This window comes from Coffea arabica, chromosome 2e, assembly GCF_036785885.1.
Source record: "Coffea arabica cultivar ET-39 chromosome 2e, Coffea Arabica ET-39 HiFi, whole genome shotgun sequence".
Taxonomy (NCBI): Eukaryota; Viridiplantae; Streptophyta; class Magnoliopsida; order Gentianales; family Rubiaceae; genus Coffea; species Coffea arabica.
Genome location: NC_092313.1, coordinates 51,394,183 through 51,407,908, shown reverse-complemented (window position 1 = coordinate 51,407,908; position 13,726 = coordinate 51,394,183). Strand labels below are relative to the sequence as shown.

At 39.2% G+C, this 13,726-nt stretch overlaps 1 protein-coding gene across 1 annotated transcript; it reads right to left on the bottom strand.

Moving 5' to 3' along the window:
* Positions 1-7,057: 7,057 nt before the first annotated feature.
* LOC140036324 (uncharacterized) lies at positions 7,058-10,727 on the bottom strand. Its single transcript, XM_072077688.1, has 5 exons — positions 10,065-10,727; positions 9,237-9,385; positions 8,249-8,810; positions 7,606-7,717; positions 7,058-7,134 (listed from the first exon to the last, which is right to left on the bottom strand). Exons 1-5 carry the CDS (start codon positions 10,725-10,727, stop codon positions 7,058-7,060), a joined length of 1,563 nt encoding a protein of 520 aa, XP_071933789.1.
* Between the last annotated feature and the right edge of the window lie 2,999 nt (positions 10,728-13,726).

Below are 13,726 nucleotides of genomic sequence, written 5' to 3'. Positions count from 1 at the left end.
AACTACATTTTGGGTCAAATCGTCGCATTTTCAAGTCCCATTTAGACCCATATTTTTCATTTTCTTTTTTTAATCAAAAATTCATTTTCCAACCAAAAATTGAATCAAAATTCACCTTTTAAACTATTTATTTTTATTAAAAAATGGGGCGCGACAGCTGGCGACTCCACTGGGGATTTTGAGAGTCCGAGCAAAATTGATTTAGTCAATCTTTTTCTTCTTTTAACCTTCTCATATATCGCATTTGGATGTTTAGGGTTGCATTCTTCTTTCCCTTTTGCCCTTTTTCTCTTTTTAGGGATTTTTCATCCGTCACGCCCCTAATCGCTCTTCGCACACTATGTATGTGATGAATGGATGGTTCATTTATTTGTTTACTTTTACTTGTTTCGCGATTGCATTTTGGGATGGGGGGTAGTTACCCTAGAACTTTCGACTGCATCTGATGGTATAATCCCTCCCCTCAAAAGAAAAGCACTTTATACGTGCATGCATAGTTTTATTTATCCCATTTTTCTTTATCGTGGGCGCCATCCCACATCTCCCTGTAGGATTAGGATCGATTGCCTTAGGTATGCGGATGGTGTGCACTGCGCCCATAGCGATACCTAAGGGATCACTCGAGCCTCCGACCGAAGGCCCTGGAATTGATGACCCTTCGCCTTTAGGTCTGAAGGCTTGGGAGCCTGAAGCCTGATCGAGTCTAGATGCATTAGTAAACCCAACCTCATGCATCCATGTTAGAAGTGCCTAGGATAAAGTCAACCTACCCGACTAGGAGCACTAGACACGAGGGGAGGGATCCCACCCCTCTTTCCCTTATTTATCTTTTTGCTTTTAATTGCCCAACGTGTTATGTGATTATGTGTTGAACTAACGTTTCTTTGTCTTTTTGTCTTTTGCATTCACAAACGTTAGGAATAAGAGGTCTGGCATGATTTTCTTTTAGGACCTGCCCTTGTAAATAGGCTATTACACGTTTAGAAATTATGGTTTATTTCATTCAATGGTATATCATTTTAGGCTTACCCTGGTAGATAAAGGGTCCCTTAGGTCATGTTTCATTTCAAATTGCATGTTTTACTGCTTTAATAAACCGGCATCATGCATAAACCCTAAAAAGGGAATACCACATAGGGAATCCCGTGTTAGGAATAAAACCGCCCTGTGTCTCGGATATTTAATCCAAGGAGACTTGCACGTTTGTACTTTTGTACCATCCAAAGGGGTAGTGCACAAGGTAAGGTAGGATCCGATCCTTTCCATGACCCTGGGGCGATCTTTGGTACATTAGAATATGAGCATCTAACGATCATTCTTTGGCCATTTTTAACATAGTTGGTAAAAATCCCTTGCTTAAAGGACATTAACTTGAAGAAATTCGCAAATAATTCCTCATTGTTGAGATGGTAAACTTATTGAGGCCAAATCTTGATTGTAGGAGGCTCATAGGCTAATGCATAGTAATGCATTTTTGAAACTACCAACGGGGAGATAATTCCATCGATTTTTGAATAAACCATCAATTCCATTCAATTCATTTGATCAAATTATTTATCAATTTCATTTTGTCAATTCATTCATTTTAGGACAATTTAGTCAATAAATCATCAATTCTATTCCATCCATTGGACCATTTTATTCGTCAATTTCATCCAGTCCATTTTATCAATTTGTTCATTTTTAGGGCGATTTTGAATTCATTTGACAAGTTTACCCATTTTAGGGCAATCTAGTCGATTTTGAATAGATCACTAATTTCATTCAATTCATTTGAGTAGTTTACCCATTCTTGGGGCAATCTTATCGATTTTGAATAAATCATCAATTTCGTCCGATCCATTTGACCGATTTGCCTAGTTTTAGGGCAATTCGGTCAATTTTGAATAAATCATCATTTCACTTGATCTGTTTGATCAATTGATTTCATTCAATTCATTTGATTAGTTTAATTCATTTTTAGGGTTATCCATTCAATTTTGAATAAATAATCAAATTTCATTCAATGCATTTGACCATTTTGCCCTTTTTAAGGTAATCTAGTCAATTTTGAATAAATCATCAATTTCATCCTATCCTCTTGATCCGCTTATTCCTTTTTAGGGTGTAAGTCTAAAGTTCACTGAATAAATTAGTCGAGACATTGCAATCCTTTCAAGAGTAGGCTCTTTCTCACATCATTTTATGTGTCGATCAAAACACGCAATCCATTCGGACTTCGTCCTCATTTTTTAGGACAAACATCTCTTCTCACTCCAATTGGCCAAATTTTTCAAATCATTTTTCACCCAATCAGTTGATCGGGTCATCAGGTATTGTATGGTGTATACCCTAAAGGATTGCATTTTCATGCTAGGCCTACCCTTGGCATAAAAGGGCTCCCCCATAGGACATGCATACCGAACTTTTATTCTTGCTTACTGACTCGGGGTATTTTTCCTTTTTTCTCCTTCCCCTGCATTCATAAAAATGTTTCAATAAGGTGGAAATATTTTTCTATATCTGATAACAATTTTGATCCGATAAAGTTTGAAAGGTAATACTTGATTCTTGGGCAGACCCTGCAATGAAAACATGAAGGATCTATTTGGAAGCGCTAGGCTAAAGCCTCTAAGAGTCTTCATCATTATTTGTCAAAGAAAAGAAAAATTCTGTTCCGAAAAGGAGGCAAACAAGTGTGTATATGTGGAGCTCTTCAGAAGTCTTTCTCTTCTCATTTGCCGAAATTTTGTTTCAAACTTTTTCAGCAATAAATTTTTTTATTTATACAATTGTTGATAATGTATATTTCATTCTTTTTTGGCTATTTGAGGGATTTCATGATGAATTTTAAGAAATAAGACCGAATTGAGATTTTTTCAACCTCTAGCCTGAAAATTCACAAGTGTATGCTTTCTAAAATCCTTACAATAAGACCCAATGAGATACCTTTTTCTTCTTCACTGTACAATTCCTATTTTTGCCCACCTCTATTTAACCCCAAAATAAAAATCAGTCACATTGATTGATAAATTGTAATTTGGGGCAACTTTTGCTTGAAAATGTTCATTGCGTCTAATCTAGTTCAATCCACATCTAAGTGAAAGCAAAAATGTGCATTATTCTTATTTGTTTGGAAAATTTGGAATGATACTTCGAGCGTTCGTTTCTCTACCTATACAGATTTTATCATTTGCTCTCCCATTTGAGCTTATAAAAGAATAATTTCGTTTCAAATAAGCGCCTTAATGATCACTACCCTACATTGGAAAATTCTTAGATATCAAAAAGGGAGTGGATTTTCAATGACCATTTCGTTACTTTGGTTGTCATGAGGTGTAAGAATGATACTTTGGCCATCATTTCTACAACCTAAACACTATTTATCCCTTGCATCCTTATTTGAGCTAAAATGGGCGGTTCTTTTCAAAGCACCTATGATCGCACCCCACATTGGGGAAGGAGATTGAAAAAAAAAAAAGAAGAGAGGGAATTGCAAATTGGGGAAATTTTGGTTCTACCATTAATATCTGGGCTTCAATTTTGAAAAAGAAGAGAGAAAAAGAAAAAGAAAGAGTTTTGTCCAGCGGATCACTTTTGCTTCACAGATAGATGAACGGGAGTCATCCTCAGTTAATTAATTCAGGTACATGCAAAAAAATTTCGCATTAACGAAAGTTTCTTTTCAGAGTTAATGTAGGGAACGGAATAAGAAGTCAGTCCCTCTTCTTTTTCAATCAAACATTCTATCCCTAGTTATCCCTTTTGAGCTTTCAGAATAAATTATTTCGTTTGGCAACCCCTGAGAATCGCAAACCCCACACTGGGGCAAGTTTAAGTTGAAAAAGAAAGAAAAGTCCCAAGAGGTGAAAAGTGATAAAGCAACAAAATCAAAAGAAAAAAAAAAGAAAAGAGAACTTCGGTTGAGTATAAACTGGGGCAAATTTTGAAAAGTTCCAAAAGAATGGCAGAAGGCCGAAAAATCAAAAGAGGAAAGAAAATGAAAGCGAAAGAGCCTCAGTTGAGAATAAACTGGGGCCAGTTCTGATTTAACCCTAAAAGGGGGTTGATACAATAATGCGATCTCAGATCATTTAAACCACTTTTAAAAAATCCACTTTCCAGCTTTAACTTTTCTAAGCACCCCACCAGACCCCATTACAAAAGCCGAAAGTCCTGACTTCTGTTTCTTTGCAATATCTCTGTCAAGAAATTTTCTAGTTGGCAAGTGATGCTCCTATACTGATGCCAATAAATTTTTTAGATGTATTTCTAAGCTGATTAACTGTGAAGTTGACAGCGCTCATCATGTGAAAACCCGCAAGGGCACCTTTGAAAAAAAGAGAGAAAAGAAGTAACAAAGCAAGCAAAATAAATGCAAATGAAATGCAAAAAGATTCGATGCTGAAGTCCCTGTTGAGTGATGATCACCAAGTCTAAGATCATTGAGTTCAAAATAGGGGCAATTTTGGAAAAAATACGATCTTCGGTGCAATGTCCTTGAAAGTTTTATTCTTTAACTATTGTTTTCAAGCTACATTACAAGCTCATAAAGTCCATCGCTGACTTATCCTTCATGACAACCCAAAGTGAGGATTATGCTCATAAGAAATCCATCAACCATTCGTGATCATAAGGGTATAACCAGTTTTCATATGTTGCAAGTTTAGAGCTTATATGTTGACTAAGTTTTCTGAAGAAATGAGGGTGACAAACTATTTGCTTTCACTAAGATGTGATATTGAATGGATTACATACAATTTGGGCGCAAGAATAAGACAGATCCTAACCTCTCATTTTTCCTTAGCCACCTCAAAATCAGAAATAAGATCACTTGATTGGTCCTGAAAGACGAGCTAACAAGAAGTGGTGACCCATTACTCTAAGCATCGATACTCAGATGAGGAAGAAATCTTCTGTAATGTGGTATTATTTCGAAAGATTCATCATGAAATTTTCTGTTAGGAAGCACAGTTTCTTACTTTAATAAATGGAGAGTCATCCAAACAAAATTTCGCAATGAAATGGGTCCACACTGGGGCAAATTTTTATTTGTGAAATTTCACAAAATAATCCCACATTGGGACAAATTTTTTTTGTAAATACATTTGAGGATGTCAAACCAAACACACTGCTCTTTTCATGAGTTGTAGTTGCATTGATTTTAAAATAAGAAATTTAAGTGCATGTTGTACTTTGACAAGCCCCCTGTGCAGGTATTCATGGCTGAAATCGATGGAGAAGCATCAAGTAATGTGGAAGACCGATATCGGGAAAAGAAAAGAAAGAAGGGCCCTACACTGGGGCAAATTATTTTTGAAAGGATTTTCTCAAAAATATAAAAAAAAATTCCAAAAAAAAAATTCCAAAAAAATCAAAGAAAAAATCCAAAACAAAAAAAAATCCAAAAAATTAGAAAATCCAAAAAAAAAAATCCAAAAATCAAAAATCAAAGGTCAGGAAAAATCAGGAAAAATCAAAAATCAAATTCAATTTCTTGTTTCTTGTTTCTTGAAAAATCAAATTGAATTCTTGTTGGCAATGTCTTAGCATCCGCCGCGCTCCCTTCTATCTTTCCCTTTTGACAATCACACTTAATTTTGGGGCTAATTTTACGGCAGGCTCGGGTGCTATTCCACTGACCAATTATCACGGCAGGCTCGGGTTTAATCCCACTGACCAATTTGTCAAAGGCAGGCTCGGGTGTTATCCCACTGACCAATTGTCAAGGCAGGCTCGGGTGTTGATCCCACTGACCAACTGACCGATTCTCACGGCAGGCTCGGGTTCTATCCCACTGATCGACTGATATTCAAGGCAGGCTCGGGTGTTGATCCCACTGACCAATTGATGGCAGGCTCGGGTATGGATCCCACTGACCAATGGAATGGCAGTTTGGATATTATCCGCTGGCCGATGCTATGACAGGCTCGGGTTTAATCCCACTGACCAATTATCAAGGCAGGCTCGGGTTCTATCCCACTGACCAATTGAAGGCAGGCTCGGGTGTTGATCCCACTGACCAAGAAAATGATCAAGTGAGTGGCAGTGATATAGGCAACCCTAGGGGAAGACCCTCCTAGAACCTCCCAACCTTGTAATTATCAGAGTTGGATCTTTTCTCCCAACAGAAATTGAACTCGATTGTTCTCATGAACTCAAGACCTCTGACACACAAAGGTAATCAGCAACCTTAAGCAAATAAAGATGGATGAAGAGACACCACGATTAGGGAACAAACTAATCGATAAAGTCAGGTTTGAATCCTAAGCAATGAACTCAAGAATTCAAGAGTAAGTTCGATTAAGAACTTGAAGGAAAATTCCTCACGATTTCTGGTTGTAATATTCTGTCCCTTTTACTCTTACAAGAGGTGCCTTTTATAGGCTAATAACTAGGGCAAAAATCCGGCCCACATAAACCTGGAAGAAATTCGGTCCGCACAAAGAGCTTAAAGAGCCAGCTCTTTAAGGCTTTCCTATAAGGCCCAATAAGTAATAAAATACTAAACGCCTAACAACTACTAAACGAGACAGTCTTAAAACAACTACCAACTAAGCTAACAAGAATGAGATCATTCCTTCGCTTCAAACGTACAAGTGAACAAAGTAACTTCATGGTCCATCGAATCTTCAAACCTAGCTTGTTCCTTGCTTGTATGGTGAATGATCAAGGCTCGTAAAGCTTCCTTCACTTTCTTGGTTCTTGATCTTGTCATCGGACCACCAATGTTGATCAAAGGGTCCTTGACCCAAGGTTGGAGTTGTTGTGCGCCCGTATCCTTATCATTCCCTCCCTCTTCGAAAGGATTCGTCCTCGAATCTTCAAAGTCTGTATCAAAGTCAAAAGGGGATAGGTCAGACACATTAAAAGATGCGCTTATGCCATACTCACTTGAAAGTCCCAATTTGTATGCATTGTCGTTGATCCTCTCTAGGACTTGAAAAGGTCCGTCGCCTCTGGGATGTAACTTGGTCCGTCGAGATGCTGGAAACCTTTCCTTCCTCATGTGCACCCAAACCCAATCACCAGGTTCGAATACAACATGTTTTCTACCCTTATTCGCATGTTGTGCATATTACGCATTTTTCTTCTCAATTTGAGCTCGAACTCTCTCATGCAATGTCCGAACAGCCTCTGCCTTTTTGACACCATCTGCGCTTAAACACTCATCAACAGGAATAGGTGATAAATCTAGAGGGGTTAGCGGCTGAAACCCATAAACAATTTCAAAAGGAGAATGATTAGTAGTAGAATGAGTGGTTCGGTTATATGCAAACTCAGCGATAGGCAAACATTCTTCCCACTTCTTCAAATTTTTTTGAACAATGGCTCGAAGTAAAGCACCAAGGGTTCGATTGGTTACCTCAGTCTGACCATCCGTTTGGGGATGACTAGAAGTAGAAAACAGCAACTTAGTTCCCAACTTTCCCCAAAGTGATTTCCAGAAATAGCTTAAGAATTTCACATCCCTATCATTTATAATAGTACGCGGTACTCCATGCAATCTAACCACATCCTTGAAGAATAAATCAGCAACATGGCGCGCATCATTTGTTTTCCTACAAGGGATAAAATGAGCCATTTTAGAAAATCTATCCACGACAACAAAGATACTATCCATACCTCTAGAAGATTTTGGTAAACCAAGCACAAAATCCATGGATAAGTCTGTCCAAGGAGCATGAGGTACGGGTAGAGGAGTATACAATCCATGAGGGTTACTCCTTGACTTTGCCTGCTTACACTTTAAACACTTATCACAAATGTTAGCAATGTCACGCCTCATTTTAGGCCAATAAAAATGTTCATGCAAAATGTCAAGAGTTTTATCAATACCGAAATGTCCCATCAACCCTCCACCATGAGCTTCTCTAACAAGTAATTCCCTAAGCGAACAATTGGGAATACATAGGCGATTTTCTTTAAACAAGAAACCTTCATGCCTATAGTACTTTTGAAATGCAGCATGTTCACAAGCTTGAAACACATTAGAAAAATCGTCATCATGTGCATACATGTTTTTAATGTGCTCAAAACCAAGTAGCTTAGTGCTCATGTTAGTGATCAAAGTATACCTCCTAGACAATGCATCCGCAACGACATTATCTTTCCCCTTCTTATACTTAATGATGTACGGAAAGGAATCAATAAATGCAATCCACTTCGCATGTCTTTTATGCAACTTTCCCTGACCCTTAAGGAATTTAATTGATTCATGATCAGTATGTATCACAAATTCCTTAGGCATAAGATAATGCTGCCATACTTCAAGAGCACGCACAACAGCATACAATTCTTTATCATAAGTAGGGTAATTAAGAGCTCCCCCACTCAACTTTTCACTGAAATAAGCCAAGGGTCTATGATTTTGATGTAAGACAGCCCCTATGCCGATCCCACTAGCATCACATTCAACTTCAAACGTCACATCAAAATTAGGCAAAGCAAGAATAGGTGCTGAAGTTAACAAATCCTTAAGCCTATTAAATGACTCTTCTTGCTCTTTTCCCCATTGAAACCCCACATTCTTTTTAATTGTCTCATTCAAAGGTGCTGCAATAGTACTAAAGTCTTTAACAAATCTCCTATAGAAACTTGCAAGACCATGAAAAGACCTTACTTGAGACACATTGGTTGGAGTCGGCCACTCTAAGATGGCTTTTACCTTGGCGGGATCAACACGTATGCCATTTGCACCAACAATATATCCAAGGAAATTAACTTCAGGAGTGCAGAAGACACATTTTTCCATGTTAGCAAACAACCTATTTTCACGCAAGGCACTTAAAACAAGTCGCAAATGCTCAACATGTTCATCTAAAGACTTGCTAAAGATCAATATATCATCAAAATAAACAACAACAAACTTCCCAAGAAAATGCCTTAAAACATGGTTCATTAACCTCATGAAAGTGCTTGGAGCGTTTGTTAAGCCGAAAGGCATCACAAGCCACTCATAAAGACCATACTTTGTTTTGAAAGCAGTTTTCCATTCGTCTCCTTCCTTTATCCTTATTTGATGATAACCAGATCTTAAGTCAATTTTAGTGAAAATGATTGCCCCATGCAATTCTTCTAACATATCATCTAACCTAGGAATAGGATGACGATACTTAACAGTAATTTTATTAATTGCACGACAATCTGTACACATTCTCCAAGTCCCTTCTTTCTTAGGCACTAAAATGACTGGAACTGCACAAGGACTAAGAGATTCACGTACCTGGTCCTTTTCAAGGAGGGAATCGACTTGCCTTTGGATTTCCTTTGTTTCCTCCGGATTTGCTCTATAGGCTGGTCGATTTGGGAGAATTGCTCCAGGAACAAAGTCGATTTGATGTTCGATACCTCGAATTGGAGGTAATCCTTTTAGTAGTTCCTCCGGAAACACATCCTTGAATTCCTGCAAAAGAGAGTAGATTGCACTAGGAAGAGAATCGGTTATGCCTAGTGTGTAAAAAGAAGAATAATCAGCTTCCCTGTACAGAAGTACTATGAGAAGACTTTGTGCATTCAAAGCCCTACCAACCTCACGCACACTTGCATAGAAGCTCTTTTTGTTCACTTTCAAGCTCTCGGCCTCACTAAGTTTTTTTCCACTCGAATTTTCTTTTACACTCAACTCGGCCTCTACTTTCTTTTTTTCCTCATCTTCAGGCACATTCGGCTTTTTCTTTGCCTCTCTCAGTTGCCTTTTCTCTCGCTCTTTTCTTAGATGCAATTGTTCCTCATACACTTGTGTAGGTGTCAAGGGTGAAAGAGTGATCTTGAGGTTGTCCATAATGAACTTATACTTATTAGTGAGTCCAATATGATCAGCCTGCCGATCATACTCCCACGGACGCCCTAACAAGACATGACTAGCTTGCATAGGAATTACATCACATAAAACTTGGTCCTTGTATCGACCAATAGAAAAAGCGATTAAAGCTTGTTTGGTCACCTTGACTTCCCCCCCCATCATTTAACTAAGATAGTCGATAGGGTTTAGGGTGGTAAGTCCATGAAAGGTGCTTTTGCTCGACAAAGTCAGCAGCTACGCAATTAGTACAAGAGCCACTATCAATGATCATGAGACATACCTCATCTCCAATTTTGCATCTCGTATGAAAAATGTTGGTCCGTTGGAGATCATCTTCTTGAGCTTGTGCATTTAGCACTCTCATAGTCACCATAGTTCGAGCCACGGGGTCCTCTTCTATTTCAACCAGGTCAGCATCCTTCCCCTCTTCTTCAAGTGGTGGCATGTCCGCATATTCCTCCTCTCCTTCGCTTTGCCACATTCCCTCTTCATTCATGTACATGATGCTTCGGTTAGGGCATTGAGCCATGAGGTGGCCAATTCCCTTGCATTTGAAGCATGCCTTTGGCTGGTTGGTAGACGTATTTGGCCTTGGAAGAGTTGGTCGCGGGGTTGGTTTAGAGGGAGTTGCACTAGGATGGAACGGTTGCTCCATTCGCCTGTTTTCCCTTTCTTTATTGCCTTGCCTTGGCCAAGCATTGGATGTTGGCAATTGATCACTTCTCCAAGGTGTGGAAGAGGATGTAGTGGTTCGGCCACTAGGTGTCTTTATAGGTAAGGCTTGCCTTTCCACCTTCTCTGCATAAGACACCATTTGTTGTAGCTCAAAGTGGTCTTGAAACTCAACCTTCTTCCGAATTTCAGGATTTAATCCATTAAGAAATCTTGCCATGGTTGCTTCTGAATCCTCTTGTATATTGGCCCTTATCATTGCTACCTCCATTTGTTTGTGGTACTCATCAACCGAACTGGACCCTTGGGTGAGTCGTTGGAGCCGATTGTACAAGTCCGTGGTGTAATGGAAGGGTACAAATCATTTCCTCATCACTTGCTTCATTTCAGCCCAAGTGTCAATTGGTTGTTCCCTATTTCTCATCCTTGTGGCACATACTTGCTCCCACCAAATGGATGCATAATCTTCAAATTCAATAGCTGCAAGTTTCACCTTTTTCTCTTCAGAGTAATTGTGGACTTCAAACACTTGCTCAACTCTCCTAACCCAATCTAAATAAGCTTCAGGATCATTTTTCCCATGAAAGGTAGGCATCTTAGTCTTGATGGAACCAAGATTGTCATCGGTTCTCCTAGGTCGGTCTCGACCTTCCCTCACTTCCCTGTGGCTTTTCTTTGATCGGAATGAGGTGTTAGAATGATACCCCTCATCATCCGCATCATGCGCAACACTCTGAGCACTTGAAGCCCTATGGGGAATATCTCCAGTACCTCGCATCTCAATGGCAGCCACCCTGTCGGATAGTTGTTGGAGGGTTTGGAGCACCAATTTGAGTGACACGTCGGTCTCAGACGGCTCGGCCATGTTCCCCTCTTGAGACATATTGTCAAACCTGCAAAACAAATGTATCCTAGTCTACCTTGCAAGCACTCGTGTATCACTCAAGGAAACACACTCACTCTCAATTTTCCTTCTCGAAGTTCTTAAAACAACTCAAACTCTCAAAAATTCCAGAATTAATGACTCTATAAGCAAGTAACAAGACATCAAGCAGAATTTTGCAAATCTTAGAAAAACTCTACCCGAAGCTGAAACTCTTTTTTTTTTTTTTGAGCTGTTGCTTTGCTGAATTTCTGGTCAGTATTTTGGAGTATAAATGGTGCTTTTGGGGTGCTCAAATAATGTACGAACCAGTCCTCAAATTTCAGTCAAATCGGATCGCAAAACTAGCTCAACCGATTTTAGAAACTCAAGAACTCCCAAGGCGATTTGGGCTAAGGTGTTTGGTTTGGTTTTGAAAACGGAATTGGGTGTGTTTGGGGCTGGTTAGGTCGTTTGGGGTCTTTGGAATTCAATCAAGATTGGAACTCAAGAGTTGGAAACCAATCAAGATTAGGAAACTCAAGTTTTGGGAAATCAACCAAGATTTGGAGATTAACCAAGATTTGGAAACCCACCAAGAATTGGAGACTCACGATTTTTTTGGAAACTTGATTTCCTTTGTATGAGAGCCAATTCCTTCTCTTCTTCCTTTTTTTTTTCTCTTTCGTTTTTTTTTTCTTTTTTTTCTTTTTTTTTCGGCTCTTCAAGGAACACAAATTCAGATCACACCAACAAGTTCAAGAAAATGGATGAAAGGTTATGCCAATTCCAAGAAAACCCTAGTTCTTGGTTTATTGTTCAAGAATTTTCAAAACAAGACTTGGTGGTCCAAGAACTTCAAGAATTTGTTCAAGAAACATAAGAATTTTCCCAAATTATGTTGCGGTGTCTAGGGTTTGCAGAAACAACAACCAATTCTCAAGAAATAGTCAAAACAGAATTTCAGCAATATTCAAAAGAAAATTCCAGCAATACTCTAGCAACTTGATCACTAAACAATATAAGGTACGTGACTCTTTTTTTTTTTTCTCTTTAAACCCTAACAACCCAAACACAAATATAACAAACCCAAGAACTTGGACAGAAAACACAAAAAGACAACACCCAAATAGTTTTTTTTTTTTACTCGGATGAACAGTAACGTGAACAGTACGCTACAGTACGATGAACAGTAATCGCTACAGTTTTTTTTTTTGACAAAAGACACAACTAACAAGATATGAACAACTTCAATTAAAAGAGAATTAACCTGATGCTCTGATTACCAACTGATATAGGCAACCCTAGGGGAAGACCCTCCTAGAACCTCCCAACCTTGTAATTATCAGAGTTGGATCTTTTCTCCCAACAGAAATTGAACTCGATTGTTCTCATGAACTCAAGACCTCTGACACACAAAGGTAATCAGCAACCTTAAGCAAATAAAGATGGATGAAGAGACACCACGATTAGGGAACAAACTAATCGATAAAGTCAGGTTTGAATCCTAAGCAATGAACTCAAGAATTCAAGAGTAAGTTCGATTAAGAACTTGAAGGAAAATTCCTCACGATTTCTGGTTGTAATATTCTGTCCCTTTTACTCTTACAAGAGGTGCCTTTTATAGGCTAATAACTAGGGCAAAAATCCGGCCCACATAAACCTGGAAGAAATTCGGTCCGCACAAAGAGCTTAAAGAGCCAGCTCTTTAAGGCTTTCCTATAAGGCCCAATAAGTAATAAAATACTAAACGCCTAACAACTACTAAACGAGACAGTCTTAAAACAACTACCAACTAAGCTAACAAGAATGAGATCATTCCTTCGCTTCAAACGTACAAGTGAACAAAGTAACTTCATGGTCCATCGAATCTTCAAACCTAGCTTGTTCCTTGCTTGTATGGTGAATGATCAAGGCTCGTAAAGCTTCCTTCACTTTCTTGGTTCTTGATCTTGTCATCGGACCACCAATGTTGATCAAAGGGTCCTTGACCCAAGGTTGGAGTTGTTGTGCGCCCGTATCCTTATCAGGTAGGCTCGGGTGCTATCCCACTGACCGACCAAGCGAATGGCAGGCTCGGGTGTTGATCCGACTGACCAACCGACCAATTCAGACTCGGGTGTTATCCCACTGACTGACCAATTGAAGGCAAGCTTGGGTGTTGATCCCACTGATCAAGAAAATGATCAAGTGAGTGGCAGGCTCGGGTGCTATCCCACTGACCGACCAAGCGAATGGCAGGCTCGGGTGTTGATCGCACTGACCAAGAAAATGATCAAGTGAGTGGCAGGCTCGGGTGTTATCCCACTGACCGACCAATTGAAGGCAGGCTCGGGTTTAATCCCACTGACCCGTTATTAAGGCAGGCTCGGGTTTAATCCCACTGACCAATTCATCACATTGGGGCA

Coding starts and splice junctions, on each gene's coding strand:
- LOC140036324 (XM_072077688.1), bottom strand. CDS start 10,727: ATGGAGGTAGCAATGATAAGGGCCAATATACAAGAGGATTCAGAAGCA. Junction 8,811..9,236: donor GAAACAAAGGAAATCCAAAG/GCAAGTCGATTC, acceptor ATTGATCTTTAG/CAAGTCTTTAGATGAACATG. Junction 7,718..8,248: donor CTGTTGTGCGTGCTCTTGAA/GTATGGCAGCAT, acceptor AAGTGTAAGCAG/GCAAAGTCAAGGAGTAACCC.